At 44.6% G+C, this 19579-nt stretch overlaps 1 protein-coding gene across 2 annotated transcripts; it reads left to right on the top strand.

Moving 5' to 3' along the window:
- The first annotated feature begins 350 nt into the window (after positions 1-350).
- LOC148010016 (pentatricopeptide repeat-containing protein At1g06140, mitochondrial-like) lies at positions 351-19248 on the top strand. 2 transcript variants are annotated; one of them, XM_087672436.1, is made up of 2 exons: positions 351-1017; positions 17216-19248. In XM_087672436.1, the coding sequence occupies exons 1-2, from the start codon at positions 889-891 to the stop codon at positions 19154-19156; spliced, it is 2070 nt and encodes a 689-aa protein (XP_087528562.1). In that variant the 5' UTR covers positions 351-888; the 3' UTR covers positions 19157-19248. The 2 variants fall into 2 exon arrangements, with proteins under 2 accessions (XP_087528562.1, XP_087528563.1); XM_087672437.1 differs by having other exon boundaries at positions 352-1017; positions 17318-19248.
- Positions 19249-19579: the final 331 nt, after the last annotated feature.

The following is a 19579-nucleotide window of genomic DNA, read 5'->3' as shown; positions in this document are numbered from 1 at the left end:
ATAGAGGGTTGTCACTAACAAGAGGGTTTGGGCTCTTTGTGAGAAAAGTGATGAAGTTTGAGGATTAGAGATGTTTGAGATTTTTACTTTTGGAGCTTCAAAGCTATAGAGTTGCTATTCTACATAAAAGAAGCCCCCTATAGCTAGGCACAATTGGACATAGGGTTGTCATTGACCATTTCACAACTACATAGTTGAGCACAGGATTTGTCACCATCATTGATAGGTAGAGGAGCTTCACGTAAAGGCGGTATTTCCTTGGAGCATTGGGACTCAATGGAGCAAGATGCCCATACCCACCTAGAAGGAGACCTAGACACCCTTATCATACAAATTAGAGCTATCATTAAGCGCCAAAGAAAGACACATGCCGAGGCACCTCAACGACTCGAAGCTACAGTTCCATAAGAGCATTTCTATCTTTCTTTGGTTTTTCTTTCTTATTAGTAGTATCACTTACGAGGGGGCCAAATTTGCAGGGTTCGAGTGGCAGGACAATGGCGAACATTTGCAGCGTCCGAGTGGATTGAACTGCCAATAATGAACAGGGAGAGATTTGCAGGGTATCATTCTTCCTGCACGCATGCAGGATGGCTGGCTACACCCGTCTGCGAGCCTTGGAGAAGCCGCATTGGTTCTCTCTGTCAGTCATCGAACTGGATGGCCGATTTGAACTAGACTCTTTGCTGTCCCCCTTACAGACTTGCTCTCCGCAGAAATTAGAAGACGGATCTGAATGATCACGATGCCGATGTCAAGCAACCAGGCAATTCTTCTTCCCATTAAAGGCAGAGGTCATGGTGGTTTCAGTAAAGTACCTAAGAAGCTGCCGGGCTGCCGCTGCATCCATTTTTCTTCTTCTTCTCCTTGTTCTTCCAGTCTGACAACATGGTGGAGGCCCGAGCCGGAAGGCCCTTGGATACCCAAACAGGATCATCAGCATCATCCTCTTCTAGCTTATCATCTTCCGAACAAATCTATCGCATCGTGGCCTTCCATGAAAGAAATCCCAGACAGGTAGTTTGCCTTCTCATAAAAGAGCATCAGGATTTTCTTTTGATGTACCTTGGCCCTAATGTGTAACTGTTGATCATGTATGAAATATCATGGTTAGATTAATGTACGTTTTGTGTTTATATTACAAGTATTGTGCACTTGCATGCGACCAGTTGATGACGAGATGCGGCAATTTGTTTTCGGCTCTGCTCTCGTTTGATTGCCAAGCTACCAAGCATTCGTCAGAGATGTGGCAGTTTGTCTTTTGATCTGCTATTATTTGATGAGTATCTTGATGCCAAGCTATGGAGCATTGCCTTTTGTCAAAGATTCTTCTGTTTGATGTCCTGATGAGGGCTAGACCTTGTTAATGCCAGGCTGGTCAGTTCACATTCTCCACAGGCTGCTGGTTGCATCAAATCAGATTTTCCCTCTTATATGTTAAAAGCTCCCAATTGATCATCTAGTCATCCTTCATGAATGACGTCACTCCTCACTTGTGCTATGAATGTTTCCAACCATGTGTAACAAGACTGTGTGAGTTGTGCACCAATCTCAACTGCAATGATCGTGTAATGATTCTGAGTCAACTTTTTAATAGACGCATCATAACATACATTTTATTGATCTAAAATTATCGTCATTTTCATTAGACACGTCAAAACACACACGCACCAGCAACATTGATCTTGCAATAAGGATATGCTGTTTTGTTGTATTTGCTAGAATTGGAAGTGGATGTGGATTCAGGATTTATAGGCTATGCTACACAAACTGTGAGAATACACTAGGGTTTGCAGAGAAAACACAGAGTGTATGAAGAAACACATGGAGTTCATTCTTTCATTCTCATTCCATCATTGAGTCTATTTGTGGATTTAGGATTTATAGGCTACATCACACATAATGTGAGAATGTACTAGGGTTTGTAGAGAAAACATAGTGTATGAAGAAACACATGGAGTTCATTCTTTCATTCTCATTCTATCAATGAGTTCATTTGTTAGGAATGAACAAGTTGAGTATGAGAGGTATGGATATAATGAATGTTCGAGGAGTGGAGAATTGTCCACTCAAACCTTTGACTCTTGGGGAGTGGCTGAGGGATGTAGGAGTGTGTTGTACTCTAGTGAATCTCGACATTGGTCATAGTGGTTATGAATTGACATAGTGTGAATGCACTAAGTACACTTCGGGGTTAGGGCAGTTGAGTCCTATTTATAGGACTCAAGGCCCTATTGTGCACATTATTGTGTGATCACCACTCTTGGACTCTTGGCCCATAGGCTGACGCATTCATACATTGAAATGGTGTGGGTTGGTAGTATGGAACGCCAACCCCTGGTATGCAGTAGTTGTTAGCATATATGTTAGTTCATGGTCGAGTCTGTGCATGTGATTCAGTGGGCTAGGACACCAATATATTTCCTAGATTATGTAGGCATTTTATCTGGCATTTTATGATATCTATTTTGGGCATTTTATGCTGGCCGACTTGTTGCCATTTATGGCATTATTTTTGCCTATTTATTTTAGGCACTTCCTCCACAGTCATCACTTTCATCACTTGATAGGTTCTGGTGGAGGGAGAGGAACAGGTGCTAGTGCCTTCATAGCTAGCGACTCACATTGGTTTTGTACAGTCTCATATCTTGGTATATGGATTCCATTTTTTGAGCGTCTCTTTGCTTTTGAGGTCTTTGTGTAGTGTTTTTTTCTTTTGCAGTGTTTCTTTTGTGAGAATGTGCAATGAAAGAGAAATAGAGAGAGAGAGAGAGAGAGAGAGAGAGAGAGAGAGAGAGAGAGAGAGGAAGCAAAAGACGAGGGAAGAATACTGTAGTGATTGAAGAAGAATGCCAATACAATGATGATGGATTGATTAGTCCTTGCATGTAGCCCAAAGCGTTAGTGAGGGCACCAGATCAGGTTGATTCGCCAAGTGGGGGGTGCAGCTATAAATAGCAAGAGCACCAAAAAAACTGCCTGACCTGATCCAAAAAGGCCATAAATGCTGACTGACAATAAATGTTGGTCACAGAGAAAGAGATGCCAAAAAAAACAAGGGACACCTCGAAAAAATCCTAGATGGCAATGTCAATGTTTGGCAGGTGTAGGCAGACTGTGGAAAGTAGTAATTGGTCTAAGAATGTATATAGGAAGGCGACAAAGAAAGAAAATGCACCTAAACTGCCAGAGTTCCTACGTCTCTATCAGACTTTGACAAGAGGTTGTCGAGAAACCCTTCACCCTTCGCCCGTAGTTTGCATTTTTGCGTTTTTCGTTTAGGGTTTGGAACCCCAAAAAGGGGCGCCATCCTAGACCGACTATGCCTATTTATAGGCCACTCTCTCATTCATTCCTTACGGCTGATTCATTCAGTCCGTCACCTCTTCTCTCCAGCCTCTCCACTGCCCTCACACCCCTTTAGGAGGACATTGCGGTTTGTGCTTCGTTGTTGTCATCATCATCTTTCTTGTGCTACGGCACCGTTGTTCCCTTGTATCACATTTACTCCATGATTCATAACTTCATCATTTCATTCATCAGAGTTTCTTCTCTCTTCTCTTCTCTTCTCCATGTTTGCCGAGTTCAATCCATGTTCCTCCCCGCAAACCCTACCTGTCTCGCTGGTACGTCATCTTTTGACATGGTATCAGAGTTGGATTTGCTCAAACATGGCAAAGATCCTCCACTCCAGTGAAGGCAAAGACCGGTGGCGGGTTCGGCATCCACTTCTCTTCTTCTTTCACTGCATCAATATCTTGTTTTTGCAAGTTTTAGGTGTTTTCAGCTTGCTGCCCACACCCCTTTCGCGGAGGACATCATAGTCTTAGATGTCCCTTGCTGTCATCTACGGTCTGGCGCCTGTTTCTAGCCTTCCACCTGCAGTTTGCGGCTGTTTACAGCAAAGCGACTGCTACTGATCACTCTCCATTCAAAAAACAATCTCGTTTTTGCATATTTTAGGTATTTCAGCTTGTTGCCCACACCCCAGATGCAAAGGACATCGCGGTCCAAACTGGCATTGTTGTCTACAGTAGTTTGGCACTTGTTTCCAGCTTATCACACACTGTTTGGAGCTGATTTCAGCATATTGACTGCTGTTGCTATTTTTCTTGCGTTTTTAGCCTTTCTCTCTCCTGCAACCTACATTTTTAGTCTTTTTCTCTCTCCTCACTTGCGTTTTTATTCTTTCTCTCTCCTCACTTGCGTTTTTCTACTGGTTGCAACCTCTTATTGCTGGTCGCATCCTCCCATTGGCAGCTCACTTCCAACCCTTCCACTGCCCTCCCACCCCTTAAGGCGGACATTGCGGTTCATGCTTCACACTGCCCTCACACCCCTTGAGACGGACATTGGGGTTCGTGGTTCATGGTGGCTAACCTCTTCCTTCTTCAGCAAGGCACATTGGTATCCATGGCTTCTTTGCCAATAGATGATGGGACTACTGGGTGCTCCTATTGTGGTATCACCGAGCACACCACCGATGCTTGCCATCTTCGACCTTTGCTCCCCACCCCCCCGGAGTATATACGTCTTCCACCAGGCACTCCTTGTGTCACCTCTCCTTTTGGGGCCACAAAGAACGTTCTGCATAGGCTATCAGAGTGCTATGCTCAAGGCAATAAGACGCATTCGATGTGCACTAAGTCCTTTCGAGCACATGGAGGATTGATTGGTGCTACGACCTCTTGGAGATCGTCGCAATGCCAACGACAGTCTTCTCCCACTTATTTTTAGATACAATGGCTTCCATGACCTACGGATCTGCAATCGGCTCCATGGAGAGACAGTGATTGTTTGATACCGTCTCCTTGTCAGTCCGCTCCTTCGAGAGACAATGGCTGCTCGACTCCTTCCTCTTCTTCGACTACCTAGTCCGCTCCATTGAGAGACAACGACTGTTGCCCACCTCTTGCTCATTCTGAGCCCCACCCTTTCCCACCCTTGACTACTCAGGTTCAAGAGGCTATCTGTGGGAGCTCTTCAGCACCCAGATACCTTCTTCGGCACGACCGGCGGCACTTCCTTCGTCATCAGACATTTGGGAGTTTGTGATCCATGAGTTTTTGGATTCCCTATCTACTTCAGAGGGGGATTCAGAGGGGGATGTTATTTCTTTGTCCTTAGAGAGGACATCTACTTCTTCGACTTTAGTGGGGGCCCCTCCACCTCCCACCTCAGAGGGAGAACCTACTCCACATGAAGTTCTTCACCCATCCTCTACTTTCTTGGGGTGGTTGTCTTCGACCAGTCATCTTTTCTACTGATACCCAGGATCTTCAGGTACCACCTAGATCGGGACCTTGAAGGTTCAGTTGCGACTTGGTGACGAGGCCTTCGTATTCCTTCCAGCATGGATGTATGGAGCTAGTGGCTTCTCTCCCGAGGTTGAGTTTCGGGTTCTCTGGTTCACTCTGTCTACTATTCTTTATTGCAGGTTCCTTTTTCCGGTGGACTTGGATCTTAGGGATCCTCTACATTTTCTTCCTTCTCTTCTCTTCTTGCCTTGGTCACTTGGTCAGCATGGAGCCACCTCCCGAGATCGAGTACGGGCATATCCTTATGGTTCTCAGCACCACACAAAGTCCGACATTCCTCATATGCATTGCATGTTTTCATCATCTTTGTACTAGGACTCTTGGGCAAGTGAACAATTTCCCTACGAGGGACACTGTCCAAGTGGCACCTGCTGCATGAGCATTCTTTAGCATGTAGCATTGCATCTCCACCTCACTCTTCTCTTGTTTCCCTTTTTGGGCGTGAGAGGGGGTGTTAAGAAACCCTTCACCCTTCACCACAGTTTGCGTTTTTGCGTTTCTATGTTTTGCACTTAGGGTTTGTAGCCCCAAAAAGGGGCGCCATCCTAGATCGACTATGCCTATTTATAGGCCACTCCCTCATTCATTCCTTACGGCTAATTCATTCAGTCCGTCACCTCTTCTCTCCAGCCTCTCCACTGCCCTCACACCCCTTCAGGAGAACATTGTGGTTCATGGTTCGTTGCTGTCATCATCTTCCTTGTGCTACGGCACCCTTGTTCCCTTGTATCACATTCACTCGATGATTCAGAACTTCATCATTCCATTCATCAGAGTTTCTTCTCTTCTCTTCTCTTCTCTTCTCCATGTTTGCCGAGTTCACTCCATGTTCCTCCTCGCAAACCCTATTGTCTCGCTGGTATGTCATCTTTTGACAGAAGTCATAACTAGGAGATGATTGATTGACATGACTAACATAGGCAGGCTAACACCCCCTCTCAATTCCTAGGAGTGTCTAAAGACCCAACAACCTCATGTGATGAAGCATAGAAGCCTTGGGCAAAGGCTTCGTGAAGAGATTTGTTGCATTGTTCTCTGTGGGACAGTAGGCCACCACCAACACGGAATCCACAATTCACTCTTGAACGTAGTGGTACTAAACCTCAATGTGCTTCGTGCAAGCATGAAACACAAGGTTTCAGGCTAGAGCTAGAGCACTCTGGTTGTCCACACATAGCTCCGTAGGTTGTGAACTGATAAAAGCCAATCTCTGTCAACATGCGGCGAAGCTAAACCCCTCCATAGTTGTAGAATATAAGACGTGATACTCTGCCTTTGTAGAAGAAAGGGCCACAGTAGGCTGCTTCTTGATACTCCACAAGATAATGCTCGATCCAAGGGAGAATGCATAATCTGTAGTGAACTTTTGTGAATCCACATCACTTGCCTAGTCAGAATCACTCCAACTAGAGAGAGTAACCCCCTCTCCATACATGATCGTGTAGGATTGAGTCCCTTGCAAATAACGAAGAATGCACAAGGCCGTACTGAGGGAGCCAACAAGACACTTGAAATTGGTGGCATCTACAAGGGGAACTCCAATTGCCAAAAGCTTGGACTTTGGGTCAATGGGACATGAAATAGATTGACAATCAGCCATACCAGACTCCGAGAGAAGCTCAAAAATATTCCTGTGTTGTGAAACAAAGATGCCCTAGGCCATCTGATAAATCTCCAAGCCAAGGAAGAAGGGAAGGATCCCTAGGTTTGTCATGTCAAACTCTTGTTGCAAAATCTCCAGAGTATGATCAACCTCTTGAGTATGGCTCCTAGTAATGATGAGATTATCCATATACAAGATGAGCAAAACACACATCACCCACAACTTGGAAATTAAGATTAGTGTTATGAGCTAATCGATGGAAGCTAGTCTAAAGAAAGAATCGATTAATCCTTTGGTACCAAGCTTTGGGAGTTTGCTTCAAGCCACAAAGGGCCTATCGCAATTTGTAGACATGGTCCTCCTTCCCCTACAAAAGAAAACCAGGAGGTTGGAAAACATAAATCTCCTGCTCAAGGACACCATTCAAGAAGGCAGACTTTACGTCCATTTGATAAATAGGCTAGCGTTGGTGGGCTGAAAGAGCCAAATTAGCCCAAATAGTAGACATCTGAGTTGTAGGTGCAAAAGTCTCAAAATAGTCCAACCCTACCCTTTGAGCAAAACCCTTGGCAACAAGCCTTTTGTGCTTATCCAAGGAACCGTCTACAAGGTACTTGGTCTTATAGACCCACTTCACACCTATCACCTTTCGCTTCAAAGGATGTGGAACGAACTCCCAAGTCTAATTACACTTGATGGAATCGAGCTCCTTCTGCATGGCCTAACGCCAAATATCCTGTGCAAGAGCCTCCTCAATGGTAGTAGACTCACTATCAGGAAGAATCTGTGACATAAGAGCATAGTTAACATAGTGAACTATTCCGTTAGGCTTGTAAGCAAGTTGATTTGCGTGGACTTGTAGGAGAAGCAGGAAAGTGAGAAACATTGGAAACTTGCATGAGCTGTCAATACCAACGGGGAATCCGAAGAGGCTTATCCTGTTGCGAGCGAGACTCTCTAGTCTCTGATACCTGTAATGAACCTGTTTGGGTAGGGACTTCGCCTCACCGAGGGAAGGAAAATCCGCCTCATGTGAAGAAAGGCTCTGCCTTTGACGGCCGAGCACTTGTAGAAGACTTGGGAGGGGAGGCAAAAGGGGTGGAAGTATGCGACAAAGTAGTAGTCGTATCTGCTAGTGGTGGTAGGGAAGCCGGAGTAGAGGAAGGAGGAGGAGGGGGAGGAGGAGCCAAGGATGAGGAAGGGGTGCGAAGAGGCAACTTGGAGGGGAGAAGAGCAACTGAGGGTGGGGGGGAGGGTCAAGTGATGATGAAGAATCACTTGCAATAGAACCATCAATCGGATCCTTGGAGGCCGAAGCCTCATCAAAGATCACATCCATGCTCACCTCAAGCTTTCGTGTCGTCGGGTCGTAGAGTCGATAGCCCTTTGTGGTAGTGTTATAGCCCACAAAGATAAGCTTTCTTGATCTCGAGTCAAGCTTCATCTTACTCTTCTTCTTGTGCACATGGACAAAAGCATCACAACCAAAGATACAGAAATGAGACACGGAAGGCTTTTGACCAAAGAAAGCCTCATAAGGAGTCATGTCCTGTAACACAGAAGTTGGGGAGTGGTTGCAGATGTGAACCGCATTTGCCATGACCTCAACCCAAAGGATACGAGAAAGACCCCGATGCTCCAACATCAATCGGGCCATCTCTAGCATCGTTTGATTTGCATGCTCCACCACATCATTCTCTGAAGGTGTACTCTGATGGGTATACTCCACTCGAATGCCTGATCCTAGCAAAACTGAGAAAAGAGGTTAGAAGTAAATTCAGCACCATGATCTGCTCGTACGCCACGAACTTTGGAAGTAGTCTGTGTCTCCACAGACACCTTCCACTCATAGTAATGGGAGTATGCCTTGCTCTTGTACTCTAGAAAATAAGGCCACACAACGATTGAAGTCGCCTATAATGAGCATCAAATACTTGGCCTTCCCGAGGAAGGCTATGCCCATAGGTCCGCAAAGATCGGTGTGAACCAAGTCAAGCAGGGTGGAAGCCCTACTAGTGGCAACCTGGGGATGTGGTTGGTCTATGTTGCTTGCCCCTCAAACAGCTAGGACACAAAGTGTGAATAGGAGGGAAATGAGAAAGTCCCTCTACCATCTTCCAAGAAGCTTGTCAGATTGCATCAAAGTGTAGATGACCATAACGAGTATGCCATAGTGTTAGATATGCTCAATGCCCCACCCTCATAAAGTGCCACCAATGATCCATGGTGCTCAAAGTTGTAAGGCCCCCATTATGAGGAGAAGCCAAATGTGAGCCCAGACATTGGTTGAGTCCTGACTTGTATATCAGATGAGGTCTATGTGACTGGATGGCAAAAATGTGACCATTGTGGGTCTAATCTTTGGGTTGGACTGAGTAGTTAAGCTGGTAGCAACTCGAGGCACATTGCATCGAGTTGCGGGGTAAGGGAGTTAAAAGGAGCCCCTATTTTGGGGTCTAGGGGCAGTGTCCCCATCCCGACGGTCAAGGGAATATTCCCTGACCGACTAGTGGAGGCTCATATGGTAGGTCGGTCATGCTGACCTAACCGCCTTCGCGGGCTATAAAAGCTAAAACCCTTCACAGCCATCGATTATCTATCTTTCACGGAGTTAGAGTTGTTCCAGCTAGCCTTAAGCTCTTCACCTATCTTCTATCTAGATCGCTATCTAAGCTTCACTGTGGAAGCGCACGGGTGGACAGAGCCATCTCTGTATTAGTTGTTTAGAGCTAAAGAAATTTTCTAATTCTCCTTTTATCTGTTGTGTACTCTCTATCTCTATCTCTTTCTCAGATTCTGTTTGCTACGCTGTGTAATTTTTTACACATAGCAACCCAAGCTTGTGGGAAGACCGTGCAGCTAAGGTTGTGAGTGTGTAAAGCCCACCCTTTTGGGAGCTTGTTCAGAGAGCAATACTTGTAGAAGCATCCTCCATTGTCACTATATCCTATGTAAAGACCACAGGAGTACCAAGCTGTGTAAGACCATGAACAAGCAATAGGTTAAAACCTAAATTCAGTACATAGAGAACTTTGGCCAAAGAAGGCCGTCTGTTAGGCAATAAAGGAGTAGTCCCCACTCCTCGAACGGGAACTGTAGAGTTGTCACCAATGATGATTGTGCCCCCTTTGGCACTTAGGTCTTGAAGCCAATCCTATCTATAGGTCATATGAGAAGAATTCCCATTGTCAACCAACCAAGGCTTCTCTTGAGTGGAAAAAGCAAGAGCTATATCCTCCTTGGTAAATACATTCACAAAGACAGAATTTGTCATCGCTGGGGCAGCCTTTGAATCCTTTGAATCCTTCTTCTTTGGCTTTAAATGGGGGTACTTTTGCCAACCTTCTCCTCGAGATAAGTGCCCTTCCCACAGTGTGGGCACTTGGGCTTCTCCTCTTCTTCTCATCTTTTTTGTCCTACTTCTTGTCCTTGGTCTGTGGCTTCTTCTTCTTCCCTCCACTTGTAGCTGCAGTAAATGCCTTGGTGGAGCTAGAACTACGGGCCCGAACCTCTTTGAGTCGGTTATCATTCTCCAAGACAAGCCATGAAAGCTCCTCCCATAAGAGTGTCTTGCAGGTCCTCAATGTGATAAGGCTGGTGTAGAAGACATTAAATTGAGGAGATGGCAGCTGAGTCAAAAGGATCATAGCCATGTCTTTAGAGGATATCATCCGACCAAGAGAGGCAAGCTCACCTCTCATGTCCTCCATCTTTGTGATGTGCCCTGTCATAGAGGAGGAATCATCAAGAGTGAGCATTCGCAGCTTCTCCAGGGAAATTGGGCAAACATCTTATGTTGATACAAAGACGCAAGCTTCTTCCACACTTTCGCCGCGGTCTTCAACCTGCGAACATGCACATGGATAGAATTGTGTAGACTCATAAAGAGGAAGGATTGGGCTCGAGAGTTGAGCCGATCCCACAAGGTTGCACGGTCCATAGAAGTTCCATTTGCGGGATCTTCCTTAGAATGGGGGATGGAGTCTGAAACAAGAGCCCAAAGATCGAAGATGTCGAGTATGCACTCCACCTTACACGACCACAACGAATAGTTCAAACCATGGAGTTTGTCTTCTTTGGGCAATGAAGGTAAGATAGACACTTGTACCGAAGGTATCAAGGAGGGTATCTTCATTGAGGATGGAGCCTTTTGTGAAAGATGAATAGAAGGGGGATGGGTGCTAACAGTGGACTCCTCATGCCGAATATAATCGCGATTATCGTGTCTTTGCTCAGAAGAGTGTCTAGAAAGAAGCTCCTTCTTTGAGTCATCAAAGCTCATGAACTGGTAAGATAGCTTCGAACTTGCAATCACCCAAAAAATTGCATTTGATAGAGAAACAAATGTCACCTGCCACTGGGAGTGTAATATCCTCCCCCCCCCCCCCGCGGCGCTCTGCATAGGAATCCCTCCCCCCAATAAATAAAATTGGTTCAAATTTTTATTATTATTCTCCCCCATGTCATCGCCGACAGGAAGAGGGAGTGGCGCGATGACATCGACAGGGAGAAAGAGGACGACAAGAAAATCGATGATGACGAGCCCTTGGCTCCCTCAACCAATCGCGGCCAACTGGGAGTTTGCGAGCCCCTGCCGCCACGCAGAACAGGTGTTGGTGACCGCCGCCACCACCACTCCACCTTCTCTCCACGTCTCTTTCCTCTCCCCCCCCAAATGGAATCAATGGGGGTACCTTAACACCCTCGCATGGGCAGAGAGAGAGAGAGAAAGAGAGAAGAAGAAGAAGAGGAGGAGGAGGAGGAGGAAGAAGAAAGAGAGGTGAGAAGAGAAAAGAAGAAGAAGAAGAAGAGAGGTGAGAAGGGAGAGAGACAAAAAGGGAAGAGAGAGAGAGAGAGAGAGAGAGAGAGAGAGAGAGAGAGTCCTTGAAGGATCTCCTTCTCTTCCCCTCCTTTGAGGGTGATCACACACTCCTTCCCTTCCCCGCAGACTTATTTCCTTTTTCCTGCGAGTTTACCCTCTCTCCCCCTTCACGATAGAGGAGTCACCTTGGCATTCTCTCTCCGACGAGAGAGAGAGAGAGAGAGAGAGAGAGAGAGAGAGAGAGAGAGAGAGAGAGAGAGATTTATAAGTCGAAAATATAGCCCCCAAACGGAGGGAGACACGCACCCACGGTAATCCCGCATCCAACAATGGAGCCGCCGGCCAGGGTGTTATTGCTAATACGAATACAACGTCGGGTATGGATAATTCATATCCGAATATCCAGGTATTAATTGCCATCTCCTCTATTCATTAAGGCCTAGGCTATATCGCTTTGGCATACACGAGATCATTTTAACAAGTAGCATGAATTTATTTTCAATAGTTAATGAACTCATAGGGGATTCTAGGGTAATGCTTTCCGCAACCATAGATGACCTCGCATAGATTTATGCATATGGGGCATTGAGGTTCGCACAAACCCTTGTACCCAAATACTTTGCATCCTAGTGCTACGCAACAAAATCATACATAGCATAAAGAACATATAAGGTTACCTTGAGGGTTATGCATATAGATGGAATATGTAAGGAAAGGATTATACGAAATATATGTTGATGGTACACGAATTGATCTTGCATTAAAGTCTTGCATCCATCCTATAAAGGGTTCGCATAAAATAATGGTCAAGGAGTTTACCTTGTGCTGCTAAACTATGAGTTGATTACAACTGGTGCAATAATTGAGGGATTGTTTTACATTGGAAGATAGTCTTACATCATTATAAATTTGTCTCGTATTCTTTGCCTTAGGAGAAAGGAAGATAAAGTCAAGTTAAATTTTTTTGTATAGTATCGCACTTTGATCCCAAGGGGGAGAGCAAATATGCGATGGAAAGGTTATCGCGACTATTCTTGCAATGTTGTAAAAGAATACCATTGTTTTTGTTGGATTGATCAAGCAATGTCCTAAATGCTTTTGCGTTCAACTGATTGTTGGATTGTGGTTTGGATGATTATTCCTAGTGCTTGTGATTGATGATAAATTCATGGTAGGGGTCTGTGATGACAAGTTGCCATGGGGATAAAGGAATGTTTTCTTGAAAGATGATATTAGGCTTATTGCCTTGATTGTGATTGATTCTTGACTGAATTAATTAAGAAAGGATATTTTGTGCGGGTGGATTATCTCCAAGGTCACACCGCGCTTCAACTCGAGAGGGCATTGCTCGATTCACGGGCCGAAGGTCGAGTGGTAAAAGGCCAACCACGGAAATTGTGTCTCACTCTTAGGTTGCTTGTGGGTCAGGTGGAGCTCTGGACACCCCTTGCTTAGTCCAGAACGGAGTTGAAGACTGCCCTGAGGCCAACATCTGTGGCGTTGGAAGATTCTATTCTAGATAATGGATGGAAATTATGGTGCTATGTAATTTGGACCGGGTACTTCTGTTGAGCAAAAGGGATATATAATTTCTCCTGAAATTGGCAGGAGACAAATATTAACTTGAAGATAAGTTAAGAAACTTGTTTGTCAAAAGGACTGCTTGCTCTGTTTTTGTGTATGTGTTGCAAATTACGCAAACGAATCCTGTTTCCTAAAAAGGCTTAATTAAGGAAGCTGATTTTAAATGTCACACATAAATGTGATAGGTACTAATTAGATAACTAAATAATGCCTATTGAGGGAAGCGGGTGTGCGGAACCCCTGACAAGTCTGTCCGATGGCAGGGTGGTTCCAAAGAACTGGGAGGCTTCTCACAAGGTTTCGACCCTTAGAAAGTGGAAACCCGATTCATGCCGTTTTAGGGGACCGGAATAGGACTATGCTCTACGGGCAGAGAGGTTGAGCGACGTATCCTTCTTGTTTTCCATTCTCCTTGAACCAAGTGCGGCATGAGTTAGCTTCGGCTTAGGTATCTCCGTGTAAAATAAGATGCCTAGGACCCAACGCTAGAATGCTGTCAGGAGACCTTGACCACGAGGGACCCAAGTTTCGAGTCGATCCTAGTGGGTTTGACCGCGAACGTTCCGTTGCAAGGCGGACTTGAGAAACCCTAGGCGACAAACCCCAGAACATTCCATGGGAGTGCTGGGCAGTGATGCTTAGATTCGTCTCTCGATGGACCACTAAAAATGTGCTTGGAAAGCCGATAGGTGGGCACATTACAGGGAGGCTGTCACTTGCACAAAAAACTGTTGCCAACAGTAGAAAGCTGCTGCCAAGGCTAAGGAAGCTATTGCCTGTAGAAATATGCTGACGCTTGCACCAACAAGCAGACATGCAAAAATGCAAATTTATGTTTTTGGAAAATGCAAAAGTTGATGCTACATGATGCCAAGAAGCTGCTGCTTGGTCCTTGGAGATTGTCGCTTGGCTGTCTGGGGGTTGAAATGAAGAATATTGCAGTGATTGAAGAAGAATGTTGATATAATGACGATGGAGTCCTTGCATGCAGCCCAAAGTGCCGGTGAGGGCACCAGATTAGGCTGATGATGATGGCAGCACCATGCATGGAGAGTCAGAGTGTGCACCTGCAAAGGGAGGACTGAAGACTGAAGAGTGTGTATGTCTATCAAGTGGGGGGTGCAGCTATAAATAGCAAGAGTACCAAAAAAACTAGCTGACCTGATTCAGAAGAGGCCATAGATGCTGGCCGACCAGCAATAAATGCTGGTCACAGAGAAAGAAATACCAGAAAATATAGGGGACACGCCGAAAAAATCCCAGATGGCAATGGCAATGTCTGGCAGGTATAGGCAGACTGTGGAAAGTAGTAATTGGCCTAGGAATGCACATAGGAAGCCAACAAAAAACCAAGCATGCAACAAATCTCGTGGAAAGAATGTGGAGTGCCATCATTGTGGCAAAAAGGGGCACTACAAAAGGGATTGCTTTCAGTTGAATAAAGAGAAGGGTAAAAACAAAAACAATGAAGCCAACAAGGCTGAAAACAAGGACAGCCAGAATGCCAAAAAGAGCAATGTGAAAATAGAAGAGGTTAATGTAGTCACGAATGATAATGACAGTGATGGCGATGTACTTCTAGCTGCTTCTTTAGATGCTCATGGATTGATTGCAGATTCTGAGGATGACATTTACTCTTGGATACTTGATTCATGTGCGTCCTTTCATGTCACACCACATCATGAGTGGTTCTCTGACTACAATGGTGTTGTACGTGGTGTCGTCCACTTGGGGGATAATTATGCATGTAAAATTGTAGGTATTGGCAGTGTGAAACTGGAATTTCAGCATGGCTCCATGTTTGTTTTGCATAATGTGAGACATGTACCTTAGCTTGTTGGGAATAAAGGCCCTCGTGCCTTTTAATGTGAAATGACTGTCTGTCTCGATCTTCGTGCCTCTTCCGTCACTACACGAATGGTTTCTCTTGTAGATACTATTGGTCAGGGGCCAGTGGCCTGTATTGCACTTAATAGAGGGATCATTGATGAAATTACCTTATCTCGCTCTCTCCGGCAAGGTTGCCCTCTCAGTCCTTTGTTGTTTGCTTTGGTTACTTACCCAATGCTTTCTTTGTTGGATAAGTTGGCCAATTAAGGTGAGATTGTTGGTTTCTCTTCCTAGTGGGGCCCAACTTGTGGGTCAATCTTTGGCAGATGATTCCTTTATGTTTCTTAAGAATGATCGCTCGAATGTTAATTGGCAATGGTCACGTGTAAACTTTTTACTCGGGACTTCATATGCTCAGAAATCCACTCTGCTCTCTTGTACAAAAAATGATTCGCAGGCTTTGGGTTGGAATGGTATTGTGATTCCTAAGGGAAATATAACCAGACACTTATGTTATCCTATCGGTGTGGAGGTAGCTCCTCGTGCCTTGTTGGATTGGATGACATCCTGTATTCATGATCGGTTTATGTACTGGAAGTCTCAAGGCTGGCCTCTCCATGTGATACTTAAAGTTGCTCAAGGCATTATGATTAGCATGATTTCGTTTTTCTTGCCATTGCTTCCTTGGACTAAGAAGTTCCTATTGGAATTGGTTCAACCTATCCGATTCATGTTATGAAAGAAGAAAGGAAATCGTCTAGGTCAGGTGTGGATTTATGGTAGCATGTGACTACTCCTAAAAGGATGGGGGGAGCTGCTCTCTTGGACGTTAATTTTCATATGGCTGCTTTGAGGTTAGCTCTTCTGCAGGCACTTTGTGTACAGACTCATCCTTGGATAGATATAGCAAATTTTTTATAGAAAAGACTGGCATTTCTCATGGTAGCACGGTTATTCATGCTTCTTGGTGGCATGTGCTAAACTCCACAAGATATTGCCCTCCTCCAGGTTGTTGGATTGGCCTGATAAAGATTTGCAAAGAGATAAGTTTAATCAGATGGCTCGTCTAGGGCTACAGACAGTCTAGAATGGTGTCATTCTTGGACAGGGCTGTCTTTACTCCTTTCAGTGTATTCGTCAGCACTTTTGGGTGCCTAGAGGATATCATGTTATTTGGACGGCCATATAGGACAGAATTATGAGCTACTATCCTTTGCCTGCATTACAGCTTTTGTCTCCCTGGCGCGATTGGATGTTTGTGATTCTTGATGATTTCGAGAAAAGGTCAGCCAACCAGATATATCATCAGATGGTAGAGGTCAAGAGATGGATCACGGACAAGGCAAATAAAGTATGGCATTCTCGGGAAAGCAAAAAGAAGTGGTAGGACAGATTCATCCAACTCTGGAAATCTAAGGTTCCGTATCAGGGAAAAGTGTTTATGTGGAGGCTACTTATTGGGGCTCTTCCTATTGGGAATTTGCTGTGTGCTTGCGTAAGATCTCTGCTGGGCAATGTATATTCTGTACTACATGTGATGAGACAGTGTTTCATCTTTTTGTCTCTTGCCTTGTTGCAAGACAGATTTGGAGTTTTATTTTCTGTGTCTGGTCCTCGTTGACTCCACAACGAATGTCAGTTCGTTTGTGGATCTTGGGGAAGATGACCTCCATGACCTCTTTGAGTTCAGATTATTCCCACCTTTTCCATTTCCTTAGATGGACAGCCATGTGGCATATTTGGCGTACTTGGAATGCCTTCATTTTTGATTCAGTATCTGGTATTCATGGTCATGTGGCCCAAATTTGGGGTTTAGTGTCCTGATATTGCTGCTCCCTGGCTGGATACTATTCGCTCCATACCAGCTGTACTTTCAGTGTGACATTTTTGTGTGTTAGTCACTGTAGACTTTCCTTCATGTCTGTTATTTTCAATGCTGACCTGACGGTCTGATGCAAATATTTACTACTTAATTCAATTATCTTCACGAAAAGAGAGAGAGAGAGAGAGAGAGAGAGAGAGGCGTGTCCAAGTTCCTTACAAGTTTTTAGCTAGAAGGCTGGAGTCTCTCTTTCAGAAGCAAAAGAAGCAAACCTTGTCTCAAGCAGATTTTTATGTTCTCTGAAAGTTGCACTTGAGCACCACATCATTTTCTTGCAGGTTTTGGGAATGCCAAGTTGGGATAAGGTCAGCAGCATGCTGTCAATAGATTCTGCACAACCTAACAGGTTTAGATATCTGGCCCTGCTTAATGCTTGTACTAGAATAAAGGATGCAAAAACAGGCCAGGAGTTGCATGCTGAAATTGTCCAAAGAGGACTAGAAGAAGATGTTTCCATGGGCAGTGCCCAGATTGGAAACAAATTGATCGATATGTATGCCAAGTGTGGCCTTATTGCAGACGCGCAGAGTGTGTTTCAGCAACTACCAGTCCAAGACTGTGTGTCATGGAACGCGTTGATCAGTGGATATGCTAAACATGGGCTTTGTAAGGAAGCAGACCGGAGTTTTGAGTTAATGCAACATCAGGGCATTTCACCAGACCCTTTCACTTACTCCTGCAGTTTGAAGACTTGCATCATAAAAGAAACTCTGTGGAGGGGTCAAGAAATGCACTCGGAGATCAGTAGAAGGGGATGGGAACGCAACATATATGTTTGTAGTGCTCTCCTTGTTATGTATATCAAGTGTGCTTCTCTCAAAGAAGCACAAAAAGTGTTTGATTGTATGCAAGTCAGAGATGCAGTTTCATGGGCTACATTGATTGCAGGATATACTGAACATGGATTTTGGGAGGAATCATGGTATCATTTCCAGCAGATGCTACTAGATGGCATCCCACCGGATTCTGTTACATATCTCTGCATTTTGAAGGCTTGTGGTACATCTGGGGCTGTAGAAAGAGGCAAGATAATACATGCAGCAGCAGTGAAAAGGGGATTGGAAGGAGAGCTCTACTTGGGCAGTGCACTTATTGATACATATACGAAATGTGGCATGCTTGCAGAAGCAAGCCGAGTTCTTGAAAAGTTACCATTCCGAAATGCAGTTGCATGGAATGCTCTCATTGCAGGCTATGCAGAACATGGGCTTCATGAAGAAGTGTTGCATAGTTTTAATAAAATGCAGCTGGAAGGTATATCTGCAGATGCAGTCACACTTTTATTGTGTTTAAAGGCTTGTGCTGCCACAGGAGCCCTAGAAATAGGTAGAGAAATACATGCTGTGATTCGGCATGCAGGTTTAGAAGGAGACATGTACATCGGTAGTGGGCTGGTAGATATGTATGGTAAATGTGCCTCCATTTCAGAAGGAAAGGAAGTGTTTGACAAGCTGACTGCCAGAGATGTAGTCTTATGGAACACAATGATTAAGGCATACGGTGATAATCAGCAATGTAGCATGGCTCTCCAGTGTTTTGAGGATATGCTAAATCAGAGGTTGAGGCCAGATTCCATTACATTCACATGTCTTCTTGCTGCATGCAGCAATGCCAGCTTGGTTCTCAAGGGCCAGGCGTACTTCAAGATGATGAAAGAAGAGTATGGCATTGAGCCTACTGCTGATCATGTAGCTTGTATGGTTGATCTTTTTGCAAGATCTGGACATGTTCATGAGGCAGATAAATTTCTAGCAGCTATACAATGTGCTCCATCAAAAGAAGTTCTGATGGCTCTACTGAGTGCATGTAAAATGCATGGGAAGGTGGAACTGGGTCAAAGATGCTTTCAGCAACTGGTGGAGTTAGCTGAATTGGATGCTGCTGCTTACTTGCTTATGATTGATTTGTACACAGCTGTTGGCCACTGGATAGATGCAGACAATATAGAAGAGATGAGAGCATATGCAGGGGCCAACAAAAAGCCGGCCAGCACAAGTATAGAAGTGAATAAAACTGTGCACGGCTTTGTTGTGGGTATGAAGCGAAACGAGGAAATAGTAGAGCTGTTGGCCTCTCTTAGATTAAGCATGAATGTTCTTGGGCACGTGCCACACTGAATGTATTATTGTGATCTTCATCATAGCATTCTGAGCTTGTTTGCTGTTACCAATGTACTTGTCCTGTATAAACAGAATTATTTATTTTATTTTGCTGCTGTTATTTCTCTTTGCTCATGTTTGCGCTTGTATTTATGCCCACTTCAACTATACCAGCCATAAAGTTGGTAGTAGATTACCTGTGCCAGGCACAGGAGGTTGCTTTGGCTAACTTCAAAGTTGAAGCTTTGGTTGGTGGATAATAGAGCCATGAGCGATAGACCTATCACAAGAATAGGCGCAAGACTTCTGGAGATACGCAAGGGTTCGCAAATGAAAATATAGTGTATGACCATAACTGAAAAATCGAAAGAATGAAGATTAACTGAATGGACAAGAAGTGCTGAATTATGAATGAATAAATGAACGAATGCATGCAAATAA

Source organism: Lygodium microphyllum, chromosome 30 (assembly GCF_053477565.2).
Source record: "Lygodium microphyllum isolate KBCC chromosome 30, Lygodium_microphyllum_v1.1.10, whole genome shotgun sequence".
NCBI classification, from domain to species: Eukaryota; Viridiplantae; Streptophyta; class Polypodiopsida; order Schizaeales; family Lygodiaceae; genus Lygodium; species Lygodium microphyllum.
Note: the sequence above shows the minus strand (reverse complement) of the source record. Positions and strands in the feature narration are given on the sequence as shown.